Source organism: Schistocerca nitens, chromosome 2, assembly GCF_023898315.1.
Source record: "Schistocerca nitens isolate TAMUIC-IGC-003100 chromosome 2, iqSchNite1.1, whole genome shotgun sequence".
Lineage (NCBI taxonomy): Eukaryota > Metazoa > Arthropoda > Insecta > Orthoptera > Acrididae > Schistocerca > Schistocerca nitens.
In genome coordinates, this window is record NC_064615.1 from 743550868 (window position 1) to 743573256 (window position 22389).

A 22389-nucleotide genomic window follows, 5' to 3' on the forward strand; every position below is an offset into this window, starting at 1 on the left:
TAGGTTTAAGTAGTTCTAAGTTCTAGGGGACTAATGACCACAGCAGTTGAGTCCCATAGTGCTCAGAGCCATTTGAACCATTTGAAACCAGTTGTTACGTTTAGCACAGTTGCGCTATTTCTTCTTCTGCAGAGTAAAGCGACAATTTTGCGAACACAATCTCATACTGTATACAAAAACTTATCATCCTTTAGAGGATATTAACATTCTGCATTTCGAAAAAAAATGTTTGCGCTTTATGCATCAAAGTGCTGGTTAACCACAAATTCCATATCTTCACCAACAATATCCCGATAAAATTAAGCAAAATGTGATAGCGTAAAACGGGTAGAATAAAGTGGAAATGGCTGGAAATTACCGCAAAGAGTTTCCGTACAAAGCGGGTTTCACATGTGTAGAAAGAAATAATCTGTACTGCCAATATGTAACCGATGGCTATATAACGAAAAGTGGTACACTGGACCGAAAGAAAAGTGTTAACGTCTTCGAACTGTCGTTATGACTAGTAGACCAGTCTCAACAGCGCTGAATGTGCCACGAAACATTGTTTCACGGCTTTGGAAAGGAAACTTTTGCTATAGGTTAATGAAGTATCGACCGAGAGTAACAACGCCTTGGCTACACGATGTAATTCAAACACGTGTGCAAGATGACTGCACGGCTTGCAGTTGCCTCGGGAATTTTAGTTTCCTTAGAAGGATCAGAATAGTTGCCCTTTATTGCAGACGTCCAGCAATGCGTATCCCGCTTTTAGCAGTACATAGACGAGTACTATAGAGTCGGCAGAGTGGAGACTGGGCTATGGATGAATAGAGGTGTACCTTCTTTGCAGAGGATCTCAGCTTCATCTCGCAGAATGAGTTTCTTAGTATACTGACGTGGAGGATAAATGGTGGCCAGTATAATCACCGGAAGAGTGTAGAAATAGTTCGATGTTTGCATAGGGAGATATCTTATCGGATGGACCGAACAGTCGTTCACATCATCGCTGGTGGGCGAGGAATAGTGTTGGCCACAGAAGGAGTAAAATGACTTGTGCGGCTTTTAAGAGTGGTAGTTGGTTCACACCACAGGGCGACCCACATGATCTTCACTCGGATGCAGTGTACGAGAGAGAGGACTGGGGGCGAATCTATATTAGGGTGAACCAAAATTCGCTCACTGATCCAAAACTCGCCCAGTCGAGCTCTACAGTGCGATTCCTTGCATTCTTAAAATACAAAAATGTGCGTAACAAACTTTCGCTCCGATCATATTTTCGGTAGAAAAAGTACGTCAAAAGAAGGCAATTTGGCAACGTGTAATCACATCTACTATAAGTATCTTGTTTCAATACTGTGTAACTGTGCTGCCCAGTTTATGTATTGGATAGGTTTTTGCGTTACGATAGTCGAGTCCGAGAGCTCGATTTCAGGTCTGGGTGTATTTTCTTTTAATTTTCCCCATTTTTATCCGCCTAATAATATGTAGCACACACTGTTTCTTAAACGATGTATATCATTCAGCCCTACAACTCAAGTTTTCCTTAACGCTGAACGTAGCAATTATCTGCGAGACATTTCTTACGAAACAGGCAGTAGGGCAAATTTCAAATAACATTTCACAGCACCATCTTGACGTGTCGGGTATTCTGTCGTCCATGGACAATACTTGGAAAACGTGAAAGGCAAAGGTCCCGAGTTCGAGTCTCGGTTCCGCACACAACTTTAATCTTCCAGGAACGCTCAACTTGACGCTTTGTCTTCATCAGGTGCTATCTGAGACTGCAAGTAGATTGGAATGGGTAACAGACCGCCGGGAAATCCTGAAGGATTACAACGTTGTCAAGTTCAGAAATGCACTTGAGTATATCCTGACAATGCTACAATGAAACCAATGAACTTCAAGATTCATATAAATACGAGTATAATTACACCTACCGTAGGCATGTGTACGACCAGAGTGTATTATTTATTACTAATTATAGAACACGTAAACTATGAATGGCCGGCCGAAGTGGCCTTGCGGTTCTAGAAGCTGCAGTCTGGAACCGCGAGGCCGCTACGGTCGCAGGTTCGAATCCTGCCTCGGGCATGGGTGTGTGTGATGTCCTTAGGTTAGTTAGGTTTAACTATTTCTACGTTCTAGGGGACTAATGACCTCAGAAATTGAGTCCCATAGTGCTCAGAGCCATTTTGAGCCAACTAAGAATGTTTTGCGTTCTAGTAAATAAATGTTACAAATACTGGAGGCGTGCTGTCAGTTTACTTGTACCTGCACCTGAAGCACAGATCATTTTAGAACTGGTACTCATGCTTTTCTCCGATAATAACGTTATAGATACCTCCACAACAATTGATGGTTGCGCACGCATTATCCCTGTAGGAACAGCACATTTAAACTATTGCAAGATCCAACACTCTTCAATAAAAATACTTTCACAAGACATTTCATAGTATTCCGTGGATACAGCAGCAAAACTTATAGTGTTGGCAGAAGCATTCCGACATTCACGTTCCAGTCTAGCAGTTTGTAGCCTGACTGAGCACCCCTTGATGCTGTCAACGAAATCCAGATCTGGCGACACTGCCACACTGCAAATTACTAGCATTGACGAGATGGTCTGACTGGAAGCGGAACAACACGCACTAATGTTGCAGAAGAGAGTACACAAAAAAAAACACAGTTTTATTAAAGTCACTGTACGTACAGTTAATCACAATTCAACCATTAGTCGAATGCAAAATGCACACAACTTAAAATTTATTTACTCAAGAAATTAATTTTCTTCGCACTCTGAGTTCTAAAAAGAAATATGAAGTTCACTTGAAACCCCTAGTCTGATTAATAGTTACTCAGTCACTTATTGAATTACGTCCACTAGCTAACCACTGAGTCCAGTTTGTAGATTACTTCCATTAGCAGCAAAGTTTAACGAGGCAATAGTTCCGCGTGAGAGCGATCGTTTCAAGCATGTGGACTAATTGGCTACCGCGCGAGGTGGCGCAGTGGTTAGCACACTGGACTCGCATTCGGAAGAACGACGGTTCCTGATTTAGGTTTTCCGTGGTTTCCCTAAATGGCTTCAGGTAGATGCCGGGATGGTTCCTTTGAAAGGGCACGTCCGATTTCCTTCCCCATCCTTCCCTAATCCGAGCTTGTGCTCAGTCTCTAATGAGCTCGTTGTCGGCGAGACGTTAGACACTAATCTCCTCCTCCTCCTCCTCCTCCCCCCCCCCTCCTACTACTACTACTACTACTACTACTCCTCCACAATTTTCCCACGTTCGAATGCACTGAGCTGCGACATTATGTACTCATGACTATATAGAATACTGTTCGGAGCACAACAGAAAATTGCAACGTATTGAGGACACTGCGCAAGTAGCATTCGTGGTCAAATTGAACAGTGCTTGGCCAGCATCTGCATTTATGTCCGAGCACGCACTTCTCACGGTGATCGCAAATTTTTGTCCATCCCCTGTCCGTCTAGATCTTGTTTTTGGAATTTTATTGCCACGAGAGAATCAGTTGTTTGATTTGCAGAAACTTATCCTTGTAGGGGAGTTTCACGTCTAAGAGTCTTCCATTCCTGTTTGCACCTTTCACGACTTATCCCTCGGTTCCGCAGTGCTTAATGCCAGTACAAATTTTGATTCGTACGAATACTGCAATCTTCCACGTCTGATGATACTGATCTACTAGGTCAGGAATGTATTACCTTATTGTATCGTTCCAGTTTCTGTAACTGACTGATTTCAGAACGCATTGTTTGTCGGTGACTATTACTGCCTTGGGGAATTTCAGGAAGATAACTGAATTGGCTGTTTAGTCCATTACTCTCCCAATTATGTAAAAATGAATATTTGACTGCCTTTCTAAGTGCAAATGTTTTAAGATATTGCAAAATCCGCTTCAGTTGCGCAAATTTTGTCGTCTTTACCCACGTTTCGGCTAGAATAATCTAGCCTCCTTCAGAAGCATGAAATTGCTATAACACGCCAGAGTAGGGCAGTTGCCGCTGCCAACCGACCGCGTGGTGAAGTGATGCCGGGTCTGGACTTCAGTTAAGTAGTTTTAATTCGACATGGTACTACGGTACTATATGTTTTAATTTTTAATGTTGACTGTGCCTTACTCTGGCATGTTATAGTAATTTTATGCTTCTGAAGAAGGCTAGATTATTCTGCCCGAAACCTGGGTGAAGACCAGAAAATTTGCGCAACTGAGGCGGATCATGCAATGTCTTAGTCTATCACAGTTGCTAACGGGGTTGCCATAAGCAAAAGTTTTAGCTACAAATATGGAACCTATAATTTGGCAGTCGGAACTTTTGTTGTTCTGTAGTTTGTGTACAGAAGGAAGAGTACTTGTCCGCTCCGTCTGTGACCTGCAACGTATAGCGACACGTGGAGTGTGGGGTGGTTGCAGGCTGCAGTTACGACGAGATGAGCTGCGAAGAGCGCTGCGTGCCGATGACGCGGCGCTGCGACGGACACAGGGACTGCCCCAGCGGCGCCGACGAGGTGCAGTGCCTCCTCATAGGGGAGCCGGCCCGCTACAACCAGGTGAGCGCCGCCCACTGTACACACTGTCTCGGCAAAAGCATCCCGGCACCCCTATGTACACCGAGGTGAGAAAAGTACAGGGATACCTCCTAATGTCGTGTCGGCGTAGTGCAGCAGCCCGAAGTGGCATACATTGAACCATTTGCTGGAAGCCCACTGCAGAAATATTGAGCCATACTGTCTCTATAGCCGTTGTGGCGTTCGCTGTGTTATTCAGTGGTTTGGTATTTAACTAATTTGTAAATGAAAATGATAATCTTATTTTATTACATTGAGTAATTACTAAACAAATTTTCTCCCGGCTAAAGATTTGGTCAAGTTGCTAAAGAACTCCAAGTTAACGTCGTGTTAAAGTGTTGTCTGTAAGTTGTGTAAGTGTCACTAAATCACAGTTCATACAACAGATTATATACAACTATGGATTCTGATGGAAACAGTTATCTTCAGCAAAATGATCATTGAAACCACCGAATATCAGCCGCACACAACACTGACGCGTGTTACCTGAAACAATATTCTTCGCAACTCGTGCGTAATTAATTTCGGCTCCATACATCAGCTAGAAAAGTTTGTTATAACGATCGTGCTATGAGCACTGTTTTAAAAGAACCAATCTGATTCGACTCATTTTCATTAAAATGAGTTCGGGACCACCGGTGCACATTTATTTTTAAACATTTGTATTACGTTCGGCATTTATGCCTGCAGAGTTGTGTAATTCGAATTTGCCGCTGAGATAATTGTTAAGATGGCGGCAGACAATTTGTTAGACCAAATAAGTAAGTATTTGAAATACTTATTAAACTCTATAAACTCTACTTTCGTATTGTGCACTATTTAGACTTCATCAAGCAAACATTTGATTTGTTTCTAAGGGAAAAACAGACAAAAACGCGATACAAATCGCTATCATCAATGGCTGCGCTCCTTGCAGCGGAAAGAAATAATTAATACAGATAATGCTTACTGAGAGAGGAATTAAAGTTACAAATAATTATTCACTCATATTTATAATAATAATGAACTCTATTCTCAAGTAATAATTAACAAATAATTACAATTTCTTAACATACCTCAGTTTGATATGCGTCCGCAACCTACAAAAGCCAACCAACAAAAGGTAAAAAAAAGGAAGACAAACGCAGATCATAAAAGGAATTTACAATTATCATTGTCTTTGTATGATACACATCGATAAGTCCAATTATATCATAGAATATTATACAAATAATTAATATTTATCATCGTTTTCACTGTTTTTTCATACGTCGAATAGACAATGTTTATAACTGTTAGAAGCACAATTTCCTCTCGTCGCACTGTAGCCAAAAATTTATCACGTGGATGTTACACCGTCCATAACAGCGAAAATGTTGCCGCTGCATGATTCTGTGCATGAACCGACCTCTCGATTATGTTCTACAAATGTTCGATGGATGTCCAAATCATTCTCTCGAATTTTCCAGAACATTCATCACGTTAATCGCGAACAATTGTGGCCCGGTGACATGGCGCATAGTCATCTGTAAAAAATCTATCGTTACTTGGAAACTCGAAGTCCACGAACAGCCGCAAATGGCCTCCAAGTAACTGACATAACCATTTCCAATCAGTGATCGCTTCAGTTTGGCCAGAGGACCCAGTCCATCCCACGTAAACACAGCCCACACCATTAGGGAGCCGCCACCAACCTGCAAGGTGCCTGGTTGACATATTGGGTCCATAGCTTCGTGGGGCCTGCCGCACACTCGAACCCTGCCATCAGCTCTAACCAACTGTAATCGGGACTCATCTGACCAAGCCACGTTTTTCCAGTCGTCTAGGGTCCAATCCAAATTATCACTGGTCCAGGAGAGACGCTGGAGAAGGTGTCGTGCTGTTAGCAAAGGGAGTCGCGTCTGCAGTCGTAGCCCATTAACGCCAAATTTCGCCACACTGTCCCACATTCAGTTTTGCTGTTATTTCACGCAGTACTGCTTGTCGGTTACCACTGACAACCCTACGCAAATGCCGCTGCTTCCGGTTATTAAGTGAAGGCCGTCGACCACTGAGTTGCCCTTGGTGAGAGCTGATGCCCGAAATTTGGTATTCTCGGCTCACTCCTGACACTATGGATCTCGGAATACCGAATTCCCCAACGATTTCCGAAATGGAATATCCCATGCGCCTAGCACCAACTACCACTTCGCGTTCAAAGTATGTTAATTCCCGTAGTGCGGCCGTAATCGTGTCGGAAACCTTTTCACGTGAATCGCCTGAGCACAAATGACAGATCCGCCAATGCACTGCCCTTTTATACCTTACGCACGCGATACTACCGCTGTCTGTATATGTGCATATCGCTATCACATGACTTTTATCACCACAGCGTAATGTGAAAATGATCACTATATGCCGCGAAAGGCATTGTGTTCTCATAGAGAAGGAGTGACAGTAGAAGTGGTCCGTTAATAGACGTCGGTGACTTCGAACGTGGACTAGTCACTGGATGACACTTGAGTGACAGATCTGTCAGGGACATAAACCCTTCTCCAGCTGCCCCCGTCGACTGTTGGTGATGTGACAGTGAAGCGGAAACGCGAAAGAACCATCACAGCCTAAACTGAGACCACACAGACCTCATCTAATGACGGGCAGGGACCCCAGGGGAAATAAGATAAAGGGATCACCCATGAGCTCCAGAGTACTACCAGCAACCCAGCTAGCATTATGGCTGCGTCTCAGTAGTTAAGAAGTGGAATACAGTGGTGGAGCCGCTTCTCATAAGCCACACATTTCTGCCGACAGTGCTAAGTGACGCTTGAGGTGGCGTAAAGAGCGGCGCCACTGTAGAGTTGACGGCTGAAAACGAGTAATTTGGAGAGATGAATGACGCTGTACCCCTCGGGGCAATGGTTTTTGATCTGTAACGGGGTTGAAATGGACTGGCTGCCTAGAATTCCTTGCTGAAATCAGTGGGACACGTTTGGGACAGATGTTTTACCACCTCACTGAAAGTGTCCCGAGCAGAATTCACGCGGTCATAAATGCAAAGGATCATCACACCCCATATTAAAGTCCACTAATAAGTGTCTGGGTATATATTGTCGCTTCCGCTGCACACACTGCGTCCATTCATTCCTAAATATATTCACTATCCATTTGACATCTCAATCCGTTCTTCCATTGCTTCGTGGTAAAATAGTGTTTAAGCCGACGAATTGATATTTATGTATTAGTAGCTAGTTATCCATTATCCATTCCTATGTTATCTCAGTCTGATACACGGGAACAGGACTCAGATCTGTGTATAATTTAAACTAAAGCACATAGCTGGCCATTATACTTGAAAGACCGGAAGGATAGTAAATAAAGAAATTTTACTTGTCGTGCTTATACAGTGTAACAGAAAGAGCGCAATATTAAATTTGTAGGCGGTTTTGGGCTATATACAGACTGCGAAATGTAGAACGCAAAGTTAGAATCTCTGCTTCATGCTTTTCTCTAGGCGAGAACTTTCCATTCTACTTTTAAAATTGTGAACATTCCTCTCAAGCCGGCCGGGTGGCCGAGCGATTCTAGGCGCTACAGTCTGGAACCCCGCGACCGCTACTGTCGCGGGTTCGAATCCTGCCTCGGGCATGGATGTCTGTGATGTCCTTAGGTTAGTTATGTTTAAGTAGTTCTACGTTCTGGGGGACTGATGACCTTAGAAGTTAAGTCCCATAGTGCTCAGAGCCATTTGAACCATTCCTCTCAAAATCTGGTTGTCCGAAAAAAATATAAGTAAATATATGCATTGTGGATGTGTGGTCAGTTATAGCAGCTGGTTAAACAGAAAACCTACAAGATTTAATGAATACTCCTTGCTTCAGATAAGAATTATTCCAAAATACTATCCAGTTGAACATCGGGCAATGAGAGTATGCAACATACTGATTTCTGCGTTTCCGAAGGTGGCAACAGAACCTCAACCATAATGTATGAGCACATCTAAATGATCTGCGTTTAAGTTTCCATCGTGAATATCGTCCAAGAAGTTTATCTGGAGGAACACACACTGTTTTGACAGATTAAGCTGAAAGTGTGTGCCCAGGGATGCGGGAGATCATCAGGTGTCTGTCAACAAGCTACTGTGCAGTGCATGGCGGAAGTTACATGGTTTCTAATGATCAGTTTTCTTCTATTAGCGTATTGCGCGAGATTGAAATTACTGCCTGTATTCGTCTATGCGAGCCCTAATCTTTTACGTATTTCTCATGATCCCTACGCGAGATAGATGTCGGTCGCTGCATAATGGTAGCAGAGCCTTCATCGAATACATGTTCTCGAAATATACCAGTTTCGCGTGAGCTACCTCGTCTTTCTTCTAGGCAGTCCGTTTTAAGTTACCTGAGCATTTCCGCTACAATTTCGTATGGCCCAAACCGACCTGTTGCAATCCTAAAAGCGCATCTTTGAATTGGTACAATGTCTGTTGTTACGCCTGCTTGAAGAGCACTTCAAACACTGGAACAATAGAATTGGTTCCACCAGCATCCTGCACAGCATTTCCTTTACAGCCCTTCCCTAGAACCCTTCCAACAAATCTAATTCTTCCATTCCCCGTCCCAATTACTGATTTTACGAGATCATTTCATTTCATATCGTACTTAATATTACCGCTAAATACTTATACATGTGAAGTGCTCAATATGCTGACGACTAATCATGTAATCGGATACTGCCAGTTCTTTTTCTTTGCTACGGGCATTACCTTGCATTTATGCACATTTAAGGAGGGCTGTGTGTGTTGCAGACGTTGATGGTGTCGTACAACAGCGGCTTCCTGCACCGCAACTGGCGCGGCACCTGGTACCTGGTCTGCACGGCGGAGCTCGACTGGGCGAAGCGCGCCTGCGAGGAGGAGGTGGGCGTGCTCACCAGGTGCGTGTCAGCAGAGCACGTACAGAAGCCAAGGAGTGTGCAGCACCAAGGGACAAGTGTTTCCTCCTCCTTCTGCACTCAGTGGACTAGGCAATGTTGCCTGTTCCGGCTTCGTAACACACACTCAAGAGCCAAAGAAAGTGGTACACCTGTTTAATATCGAGTAGGGCCCCCACGAGCACACAGAAGTGGCGCAACACGACGTGGCACGGAGTCGACTAATGTCTGAAGTAGTGCTTGACGGAATTGACTTATATGAATCCTTTAGGGCTGTCCATAACTCCACAAGAGTCCGACGGGTGGAGATCTTTTCTGAACATCTCGTTCCAAGGCATCCCAGATATGCTCAATTATGTTCATGTCTGGATAGTTTGGTGGTCAGCAGAAGTCTTTAAACTCATAAGAGTGTCCCTGGGACCACTCTGTATCAAGTGTGGGGGTGTCGCATTGTCCTGCTGGAATTGCCCAAGTCCATCGGAATTCACAATGGACATGAGTAGATGCAGGTGATCAGACAGGATGCTTACGTACATGTCACCTGTCAGAGTCGTATCTAGACGTATCAGGGGTCCCATATCACTCCCATTGTACACGCCCCACACCATTACAGAGCCTCCACCAGCTTGAACAGTCCCCTGATGACATGTAAAGTCCATGGATTCAAGAGGTTGTCTCCGTACCAATGCACGTCCACCCGTTCCATACAATCTAAAACTAGACTCGTCCATCTAGGCAACATGTTTACAGTCATCAACAGTCCAATGTCGGTGTTCATACGTCGACGTGAGGCGAAAAGCTTTGTGTCGTGCAGTCATCAAGGGTACACAAGTGGGCCTTCAGCTCCAAAAGCCTATATCGATGATGTTTCGTTGAATGGTTCGTACACTGGCACTCCTTGATGGACCAGCATTGAAATCTGCAGCAATATGCGGAAGGGTTGCACTTCTATCACGTTGAACGATTCTCTTCAGTCGTCGTTGGTCCCGTTCTTGCAGGATCTTTTTCTGGCCGCAGCGATGTCGCAGATTTGATGTTATACCGAATTCTTGATATTCACGGTACACTCGTGAAATGATCGTGTGGGAAAATCCCCAGTTTATCGCTACCTCGGAGCTGTTATGTCCCATCGCTCGTGCACCGACTATAACATCACGTTCAAACTCACTTGATAATATGCCATTGTACGAATGTTGAACGGGTTAATTGGGTTTGGATGGGAATATTTTAATAAATCAAACTCAGAAATAATCCTTATAATGTGATCTTTAGTACCAACATTCACTTTCCACATAATCACCAGCCAATTGGATACGTTTCTGCCAACGATGAGCAGGTTTTCTGAAGCTGTCACGGAAGAAGTCGAGACTCTGTTTCCGCAACCACAGTCTCGCAGTTCTCTCAACACTTCATCAGAAGCATAATGATGTCCCTGCAGATCGTTTTTCATTATCGGGAGCAGATGGAGGTCAGACAGCGCTAAATCTGGACTGTATGGAGGATGCCGTACGGTGGTGAGATCATTCTCTGAAGTTCTGCTGTGGTGGCACGTGAACTGTGAGGTCGGCGTTGTCACGCTGCAAGAAAACATTTCCCTTTTCCTTTCGAACCCTTTTTAGCCGTCGTTTCAGAGTTCGCAGCGTTGTGATGTAACACTCTGAATTCATCGCTGTTCCACGATCATGGAAATCAACATCGATGACACCATCTGCGTCCCAGAACACTGTGGCCATGATTTTTCCAGCTGAGGGCTGCGTCTTGCATTTCTTTTTCTGGGGCGAGTCTTTGTGTCTATTCACCATAGACTGACGTTTCGTCTCCAGGTCGTAATAGTGTACCCACGTTTCGTATCCTGTCACAATTGAATGAAGAAAGGCGTCACTTTCATTCTCGTAATGCGAGAAGAGTTCCTGGCAAATTTCATGTTATTTCAGCAGTCAGCATCCGGGGTCCCCATCGTGCACAGATCTTCAGATAGCCAAGCAAAGCTATAATGTGACCCACACATTCTTATTAAATGCCGATTGTGCTTGCAAATGCTCTCTGAGTGATACGACGATCGTCCTGAATCAGTCTGTCAACATTGTGTTTGTGAAACTCGGTAGTTGCTGTCACAGGAAGTCCAACTCTTTGTTTGTCACGCAGGTCTGATTTTCCCGCCCCAACATCTTTAAACTTATTCGCCCAACGATGCACAGTACCCACATCAACACAATCACCATAAACTGCTTTCATTCTCTGATGAATCTCCTTTGGGGTGACACCTTCGGCTGTCTAGAATTCAATGACTGTACGTTGCTTAAATCGCATTGACTGACCGTCTGCGCAGGGTTCCATACTTCACACTGTAACAACACAACCGTTCAATGCTAAGGCTTCCCGCCAACTGGAGCCGTAGAGAAGAGGCTACGGAACAAGCCAGTACCTGCCGCATACCAATGCTACCAACTGTTGAAGAGTTACGAAGGTGGAGGCATCACTTTTCAGTCAACCCTCGTAGCAGCAGCAAGCAATCTAAGAATTGCTCCAGACACTTGTCTTATATAGGCATTGCCAATCGCAGCGCCGTATTCTGCTTGTTTACATATTCCTGTATTTGTATAGGCGTGCCTATACCAGTTTCCTTGGCGCTTCAGTGTATCTTACCGCCGCTTCCTTGGACTTCCAAGATATCTTCTTCCCTTAGGCCTATAGTACAACACTCTTTTTACGAGCCTCTCTTTTCACTTTCTACCAACATGCTTTCTCCAGTCATTTCGACAGTTTACAACTTTTCTTCCAAACAGTTTATGCCTAGTTCTTTCCTTATTTTTTCGTTTGCATTATCTGAAAGCGTTCATCCTTTTACTGTTGTTAAGACTCTCGTTTCGGCAGCCCGTATCTTGTCTTTATCGGCTTTTGTCAACCTCCACGATTCAGACACACAGAGAAAAGCAGGCACAACCATTACTTTGTAGAACTTCATTTGGGTTTCTTTGCTGGTTTTAATTTTTACGCTTTCATTTACGGTCTCGTATTTTTGCTGGAACATGGGTAATTTGGTTTTAAAATCTTTTCCATATTTACAACTAACATATTATGTTCCTATGTAATATAGAGTCACTTATTACAGTTTTGGTTTTAACAGCGTATTTACGTTTAAAGGCTATTATTTTATCTTTATTTATGGAAATTTTACGTCGTAATTTTCACATAACTGCTATAACATATTTGCAGTTCGTTTTAGTGTTACTTATAATAGTCTTATTATCGGCAAATGGCGTCACCTTAATTGTAAAATTTGTCGTAATACAAATGCCTCCGTTAATTTTATTCATGCATTCACTAATCGGATGCTCTATGTAAATTGTAAACAAAGTTATTTTCTTTCCTCATTCCTAGACACTTCAATCACCAGTTGGAGAGATCTTCAAACACCTGTGGCCTCATTAGCTTGTAGACATTTTATCTGCTCTGTAGAGACAGGTTATCGTAGAGCAGTGACCTTGCTGAGACTGTGAACGCACCACTTATCCTTCGCGTGTTGACACCGCTAAGTTTGCTCGCATGAACTACTTTCTGCCGGTTCTGTGGAAGAGACTATCCGATTAACAGTATTCGGACACCCCTATCGAATGAGGGACCGATGGCCCTAGTAGTCTGGTCCCTTCAATCCCACAAACCAACCAACCAACCTATCTAATGCGGAACTGGCGGCTAGACGTCACGAGAGGCGCAACCGCCAGTATCAAAGGAGGTGAGGAGAATTGTGTCGTAAGGAGAGAAGCAGTGCAGCAGAATGGATCACTCAGGAGAGCTCAGTAGTTTCGAACGTCAATTATTCATTGGATGTCACCAGAGTAACAGACCCAGAAAGGACATTTCAACAATTCTAAATCCACCCTAACCGACTATTGGTGATATTACCGTGAAGTGGAAACGCGAAGGAACAACCACTACTAAATCAAGGCCAGGCACGCCTCTTCTCCTGGCGGACAGAGACCTTCGAGCTTTGCAGAGAGTACTCGCAAAAAATCAGATGAAATCAGCGGAAGGGGTCAATCGTTAGTTTCGAAGTCCTACCAGCAGTCCAGGTAGCACAATGACTGTGTAGAGGCAGTTAAAAAGAAGGGAAACAGTGGTCGAACAGCTCCTCATAAGCCACGCAGTTCTATTGTGAATGATAAGGGACATTAGAGGTGGCGTAAAGAGCGACACCACGGGACATCGGATCACTGAAAAGGGAGTTATTTGGATTCATGAATCACTCTACACTCTGTGGAAGTTCACTGGAAGGGTAAATGCCTGGAGAACATTATCTGTCATCATGTATAATGCCCACTGTGAATTACAGAGGAGATAGTGTTATGGCATGACAGTGCTTTTCCTGTATAGAGTGTGGTTCCTGTATTGCACTTACGAAGACGCTAAATGAAAATTTTACAGCAATGTCCATTGCGTACAATAGAGGAAAGGTGACTGATTGTGTCAGCATGACAATGCAGACTGTCACGAAGGAGCATGTATGAGGCAATGGTTTGTGGACAATAACATTCTTGACATGGACTGGCCTGCCAGAGTCACAACCTGAACCCAGTGGGATACTTTTGGAGTAAGTTAGAACATCGACTTCCCTCCAGAACCCTGCGTCCAACATTACTAGTTTCTCTGATCGGCTCTAGAGGAAGAATGGGCTGCCAATCCTCGAAAGACATTCAGAAACTTCGTTGAAAGTGTTCTGAGCAGATGTCAAACCATTATAAAGCAGAAAGGTTGATACACCCCATATGAATGTCCGCTGATAGATGTCCAGATATTTTTCGTCAGATGGTCTAACACCTCGATAAGGTACCTAACTGAGATCAGTAGTGTGCGTTATTTTATACACTGAAGATCCAAAGAAACTGGTACACCTGCCTAATATCGTGTAGGGCTCTCACGAACACGCATAAGTGCCGCAACACGACATGGCATGGCTCGACTAATGTAGTGCTGGAGGGAACTGACACCATGAATCTTGCAGGGCTGTCCATAAATTCTTAAGAATACGAGGGGATGGAGATCTCTTCTGAACAGCACGTTGCAAGGCATCCCAGATATGCTCAGTAATGTTCATGTTTGGGGAGTTTGGTGGCCAGTGGAAGTGTGTTCCTGGACTCACTCTGTAGCAATTCTAGAAGTGTGGGGTGTAGCATTGTCCTGCTGGAATTGCCCAAGTCCGTCGGAATTCACAATGGACATGAGTAGATGCAGGTGATGAGACAGGATGCTTACGTACGTGTCACCTATCAAAGTCGTATCTAGACGTATCAGGGGTCCCATATCGCTCCAACTGCACACGCCCCACACCATCACAGAGCCTCCACCAGCTTTAACAGTCCCCTGCCGACAGACAGAATCCATGGATTCATGAGGTTGTCTCAATACTCGCTCGCTTCCATCCGCTCGATCAGTTTGAAACGAGACTCGTTCGACCAGGCAACATGTTTCCAGCCATCAACAGTACAATGTCGGTGTTGATGGGCTCAGGCGAGGCGTAAAGCTATGTGTCGTGCAGTCATCAAGGTTACACGAGTGGGCCTTCGGCTCCAAAAGCCCATATCGATGATGTTTAGTTGAACGGTTCGCACGATGACACTTGTTTATGGGCCAGCCTTGAAATGTGCAGCAATTTGCGGAAGGATTGCACTTCTGTCATGTTGAACGATTCTCTTCAGTCGTCGATGGTCCCCTTCTTGCAGCATCTTTTTCCAGCCGCAGAAATGTCAGAGATTTGATGTTTTACCGGATTCTTGATGTTCACCGTACATTCGTGAAATGGTGGTCGGATGGGAAAACTCCACTTCATCGCTACCTCGGAGTGTGTGGCTAGTCCCGGCGGAGGATCGAGTCCTCCCTTGGGCATGGGTGTGTGTGTTTGTCCTTAGGATAATTTAGGTTAAGTAGTGTGTACGCTTAGGGACTGATGACCTTAGCAGTTAAATCCCATAAGATTTCACACACATTTGAACATTTGCTACCTCGGAGGTCCTGTGTCCCATCGCTTGTGCGCCGACTGTAACACCACGTTCAAACTCACTCAGCAGTAACCGATCCAACAAGTGCGCCAGACACTTGTTGCCTTATCCATGGTGTTACAAAAAGGTACGGCCAAACTTTCAGGAAACATTCCTCACACACAAATAAAGAAAAGATGTTATGTGGACATGTGTCCGGAAACGCTCAATTTCCATGTTAGAGCTCATTTAATTTCGTCAGTATGGCTTCATTCCAACGTGATCAAATTGTAAATTTTCACAATCAACATGTGTGGGCTGACGAGAATTCGCATGCAGCTGTGCTATCACGTCATCAACACAGATTTTCTGTGAACGTTTGGGCAGACATTGTTGGTGATGTCTTGATTGGGCCCCATTTTCTTCCACCTACGCTCAATGGAGCACGTTATCATGATTTCATACGGGATACTCTACCTGTGCTGCTGGAACATGTGCTTTTACAAGTACGAGACAACACGTGGTTCATGCACTACGGAGCTCCTGCACATTTCAGTCGAAGTGTTCGTACGCGTCTCAACAACAGATTCGGTGACCCTTTCATTTATGGGGGCATTTGAAAGCTCTTGTCTACGCAACCCCGGTACCAAATGTAGAGACTCTTCGTGCTCGTATTGTGGACGGCTGTGATACAATACGCCATTCTCCAGGGCTGCATCAGCGCATCAGGGATTCCATGCGACGGAGGGTGGATGCATGTATCCTCGCTATCGGAGGACATTTTGAACATTTCCTGTAACGAAGTGAAGTCACGCTGGTACGTTCTGTTGCTGTGTGTTTCCAGTCCGTGATTAATGTGATTTGAAGAGAAGTAATAAAATGAGCTCTAACATGGAAAGTAAGCGTTTCCCGACACATGTCCACATAACATATTTTCTTTCTTCGTGTGTGAGGAATGTTTCCTGAAAGTTTGGCCGTACCTTTTTGTAACACCCTGTATAGGCGTCGCCGACCGCAGCGCCGTATTCTGTCTGTTTACTTATCTCTGTATTTGAATACGCACGCCTGTACCACTTTCCTTGGTGCTTCAGTGTATTTAACATTAATGAAGTCTGGCAGCAAAGGCAATGCTGTGCTCTGTCACGTCTCCACGATGTCGGACATGAAGTGCAGTGCTTTTCTTTGCCACGAACAGCAATCCTGACGTGCTGCTGCTGAACCTGCCGGAGGGTGCGAGAGGGGGCGGCGAGCGGCGTCCGCCGTTCCTGGTGCCGTCGTCGACGTCGCCGTCGGGCGCAGTGGTGCGCCATCTGTGCATGGGCGTCCACTCCGTGGCCACCTACGTCACGTGCCCGCCGCCCGCCTGCGGCTCGCGCCGGCTCGACGGCGACGGTGTGGAGAGGGATACGGAGGGTCCGGAGGACGAGGGCGCCTACCTGGAGGGGGAGGAGGAGGAGGGGGAGGAGGAGGAGGAGGCTCGCGTGGTGGGCGGCACGCCGAGTCGGCCGCGCGCCTGGCCCTGGGCGCTGGCCGTGTACCGCGACGGCAGCTTCCACTGCGGCGCCACGCTCATACACCCCGCCTGGGCGCTCTCCGCTGCGCACTGCGTCGACAGGTAAGTTGCAGCTGCTCTCCTCACCATTGCAAAGCCGCAGCAACTACTGTCGCCCGCTCACTGTGCAGTCTTAGTGCAAAGGCTGGTTACATGCAGCTCTCCACACTAGCGTATCAGAGCACAAATATTTCGATTCCTGCATAGCTATTATAATCTACACATACAGAATGAACGTTAATAAAAGCGACAGGTTGTAGGGGTCGGATTGCTGACTGGAACATATGTCGAGAAATAGAGAGTGTGCGTGCAACGACAACAAATCGTCCCAGAACACAGTACAGAACTGCATGACATCCACGTCACAACAGACGTTCAACGTGGCCTTCGTGAGAAGCAGTGCACACGTTCACATATTGCATCATGGATTGCAGCACTCTTTTGTACGTTCCAGCCTCCCTGCGAATAGCGTGGCAGGTGTCGTGAGCACGCTATTGAAGGGTCTGCACATCATGATCTCCTTCAGCATACACAGTACTTTTCAAATGCCCCAAGAGGTAAGCATCAAGGGGGTTTAAGTCCAGTGATCTAGCAGACCATGCCACAGGGCAACTGCATCCTGTCTGACATCCGGGGAAGATGTTGTCTACGTGTACTGTACTGTGAAAGCGGGCTGGTGCTCAGTCGTGCAGAAACCACTCAATCTTTCGTGTTGCCAAAGGCACATTCTCAAGCAGCCCAGGCAGAATATTCTGCAGGAAGTCCAGGTACGTTCCTCTGTCGAGGAGTTGTGGAATAATAACCGGTTCAAGCGTATGGTCACCAAGAATCCCTGCCCACACGCTGATGCTAACTCACGTTAATGAGATGCGGAAACCGTTCCCCGAGGACTGTCTGTAGCCCACAGATGACGATAATGCAGATTTATGATGCCAGTTCTGTTAAAGGTTGCTTCGTCGGTAAACAAGACTGGTGACACAAATCCCATAATTGCGATGGTCTGGTGCAAAAACCATTGACAAAATCCTTCCTGTAGGGGGAAACCTGCTGTTGATAATTCTTGCTCTTGTTGCAGGTGATAGGGATCGTAGTAGTTGTCATGCAGGATACATATAATCGTACTTTGGCTTACGCCATGTTGTCGGGCCACTTGCTAGAGTTCATACTAGTGTTCCTCTCAGTTTACTGTAGAACCAGGTCCTCCAAATCTGGTGAACGCACAGTCCACTGTCTCCCTGTATGTTCGTCTATCTGAAAGGAACCATGATGACACAAACTCCCAAAAAGGCTGCAAATGTTGTGTGATGTGGTCGATATCTGTGAGGGTACTTGTTTTTCTATAGCCGTGCTGACTCTCGACACCATCTCGGCTTGTTCCCGACATGAATACTGGACTGTTCTGCTGCTTACAGTACACTGCATCACTCATACAGCCTGCAACACCCAAGGAACAGACGGTATCTGGTAAGAGGAACTTTCGTTCACTAGCACCATCTACCGTGGCAATGATGCACTTCTGGACAAATGTTCATAGGATCTTCTTTCCTCCATTTCCAGCCAGGAATCCATCCCTGCAGTTTGTGTTTGAACGTTCCTAGTGCACAGACATTATTACCTCCCTCTAGAATTTTTGCACCAAACACTGCTCTCCATTATGAAATCTACTATTCTTTTAAAGCAGACCTGACCAAATAGCGCGCATTCGGGAGTGCAAGGGTTCCACCCGCGCTCCTGCCTAGCGCTCCGAGCGCAACTGTGGAGGAGGGGGCGGGAGGGGAAGGGGGAGGAGGAAGACTCCGATGTACGCTGCTGCAGTCAGACGCCGCAACAGCTGGACAGTCGACTTGTCAGACGCCAAGCAGCCTGCTGATAGTACTACTTGCTTTAAATTAAACTTACGTTCTGTGTTAGGAGAACCATGGCGTCTACGAACTTGTCCAAAGAAGGAAAAACGGTGAACCCAATCACCCAATGCCAAATAGCAATGGTCTTACTTTTCACATCGTTTAGAGGCTGAGCAAAGGACTTAATGCACTCTCACACTATTATAAGCTGGAATAACATTCATTGGAACGCCATTACAACACCAGCAAGAAAGCTGATATGATGCGCTTTCTTTCTTTCGAACGATGGTGAATGCTGGCTGAACTGAAGGCGTTTTAACGCAAGGGAAGGATCATTTGGTAACACATGTGGTGGACAAGACTGATGCTATAAAACAAAAATTAATCCTGAAAAAAAAATCATTTTCACGTTCATAATGTGAAACATTTCCCATAATTCAAGGCACTTATTTGTGGATCAGACATGACTGAATACGTTTCAGTGGTTGAAATATTTCATTACGAGTTTTCAAAGAGATTCCAAGACATAAAATGACTGAAGACGGATTTCGATGTATTTGTGAGGCCCCTTTCGCTTTTCACTGCTAATGAACCTCATTACTTCCGACAAGAGGTGATGAACGTACGATGGAGCACCCATCTCCACGATCTGTTTTTCCAATCCAGGAATTTACAAGACTTTCACAAAATTTTATTCCGCAAGCAATATGTTTTTGATTGCATCACAAGCCATAGTTCAGATACATTAAATATTCTAAAACCTAAATGTTTATAAGTTTATAAACATCAAAATATAATGTTAAATGCCTGTATGTGATGCCTTTTATAGTCCTGCTCACTGTATTAGCATATTTAATGTATTTATTTACTCAGCAATACAAATTATCGCTTTGGCAGAAAAAGGCAAAGTTGAAAACAGACGTATGTGACAAACTGTTTCTTATAAAGGTGTACTGTATCATTTGCCTCTTAAAAGTAGCTGCACTGTGTTTCAAACACTGCTCGGAGTAGTGCAGTGGTAGTGAAGCTGCAGCACCGGCACACTCTTCTGCGCTCGCGGAGCACCAGCACGCTCTGGATGCGCAATTGTTGGTCAGGCCTGCATTAAAGGGGAAACTTGAAGAAAACCTACTACTAGTTTCAGCTGAAGGCAATTTATTTAAAACTTGTCGGGTTTCTGGCTAATCCCCGACTTAAGGAGATTGCATTCAGCTTCAACTTACGCACTCAGTTTCACTTTTAAATATAAAAGGCAAGTTATGTAATGTTGACTAAGGAGATAAAAGTCAAACCACTGAAGGTGGCAAAGCGATTTCTTCCTTTTCTTTTGCCTATGTCTCGCTTCCACAGCCACTCTATTACCACACCACAACCCCCACCCTCCCTTCACGATAGGGAATATGTGTAAACTAAGTGTCTGCGTGGTGTAGCGTTGTCCACGTGAACGAATGCAAACGTTCTCTAAATCTTTGCAAATGCTGTACCTGATGTGGGCCATGGGTATCAGCCTAGCATTCACCTTGTCAGATGTGCTGACACTGCCTGAAAGCAATATCCACGCTGAATGGCACACTGGTCATCAATAGTAACCTGCCAGGTGGATTTGTTCCGAGCCCAGTGCACCTGATCAAATCCCAGAAGCGTTGTGTTAACAGTAGCGGCTGCTCACAAAACAACGTACCTCCTTTTGAAAGGGAATCTAATAGGAAACATAAAAATAAATGTTATAACGTTAGGGAGTAGTGTAGTAACGAGATATCTAGCGGTATCTCTGGACGAACGTCGTAACTTTCCACATCGTATGGAGGTAGTGCAACTGAACTCGGGCTCGTTCACTACCTATTTTTCACGTGGCTCATCTGCAAAGGGGGTTGGTAGTGAACGGTTGCTTTTGCGCCCCTACTATTGAGTCATATATTGGCTAGCTTTTGAACAACAGTGAAATGAACTATACACGTTCAGATTGAAACTTATTTATTCAAAGAAACACTTTAACTTTGTGGCCATGGATTTTTACGTTCACAAATAAATTCGATCTGTACCAATAATTATCGGTGTGATTCGTACACTGTTTTGTAATCAAATGGAAGTACGAAGGGCGCTTGGAACTGAGCCAAATTCCAAAAAGGCTATAAAAGATCGCATTTTGCAACTGTGGCAAAATGAATGGGACACTTGTCACAAACAGGAGAACATACGAATTTCTCCCTAACATCAATGAGAGATTAAAAACGAGATTCCTTAACCCATCGAGTGGACTGACGCGTTACCCGACTGGCCATGGCCCTTAAGCCACGTATCTATACAAAATCACAAGACAGATGAATGATAGCTGCGCCTGCGGCACTGTGGCACACCAGAACACACATTGTGGGATTTCACGCTCTATGAAGATGCAGCGGGTAATAGACGTCAGGTATTACGGATTTCGGATCACAAAGCAGCACTAACGAGTGAGTGGACCTGGCGCAGCCGCAGTATCCAGGAAGGGCAAGGAAGACTTCACCAGGCATTCGACCATAAGTCATCATGCTACCGTCCAGGCTAGACACCATACTCTGTAGGTGGAGAGAACGTAACTGAGATCGGCAACCACCGAGTTATAAATACTGTCCCATGAATCTACATTGCAATGGTGCAAGTGATAATGGAAACATGGACCTTAGGAAGTATCAGTGATGGGTGAACTACTTGCAATAGTGGAAACGCTGCTGACGTACTGCCAGACGCCCGAGGAAACCAGCAGAGTATGGCTGTTGACAGGGGCAGTATGATGGCGGATCCAGTAGCAAAGACAACTACATACAAGGTAGATGCACCAATATAAATGAACAAATCTTTATTATTTGTAGTAGAAAGTAGCCGGTAATTGGTTAAAGGTTTAACTTAGTTTTGCGGTAGTTGAAGTAATTATATATTTTGTTAGTGTGTGAGTTTTATTTTGTCAAGTTGCGCAATGGATTAATCCAACAAGTACCCTTTGGCTCCTGCAAGAAACAATTTGCACCTCACTCTACTACAGAAATCAGACAGACGCTCCTAATGTACCAACAAGAACTGCTTGAAAAACATTCAGCAACAAATATCTTCTGGAGTCATCCGCTGTAAGGAAAAGACACAAAAATATTCTATATTCGTATGTAACTAGTGGAATAATTGGGTCCTGGAGTATTGCTAGTTAGTGTAAGAAAAACATTAAACGAACGAAAAATATTATTTATTGAACAAAATTTCTGAGAAATCAATGAAACTTTTTCTTATAAATTAGTAAATTTCCGTGTCTTTTCAGAACAGTAGATTGCCTCTTATGGATAGGAATGCTATTATTTTACAAAGTATGGAAGGGTTCTTTTCTCCCTTTTCTTTAAGAATGTTATTTACTCTGCAGAATGGCTGAGAGCCGCACCTACACATCTTGAATAACTTTTCTAGGTATGGTCAAGGCTGTCGCATGAGAAATGTAATGGAGTGTACTGAGGACAGATGGGGTTTCCATACGCTGTAGCGCACAATACCGTAAGCTGCGACGACTGCTGCTTGCGTCGCTCGCTGCTGACAAATAACACAAC

The 22389-nt window shown here is 44.7% G+C and overlaps 1 protein-coding gene across 1 annotated transcript in view; it reads left to right on the top strand.

Annotated features, from left to right (window-relative positions):
- The window catches only part of LOC126235300 (serine protease nudel-like), a 212883-nt gene that overhangs the window by 27651 nt on the left and 162843 nt on the right, over positions 1 to 22389 (top strand). Inside the window, exons 3-5 of the mRNA XM_049944025.1 lie at positions 4411 to 4547; positions 9325 to 9452; positions 16620 to 17039. Of these exons, the coding sequence (XP_049799982.1) occupies positions 4411 to 4547; positions 9325 to 9452; positions 16620 to 17039 (685 nt within the window). The remainder of the gene's footprint in view (positions 1 to 4410; positions 4548 to 9324; positions 9453 to 16619; positions 17040 to 22389) is intronic.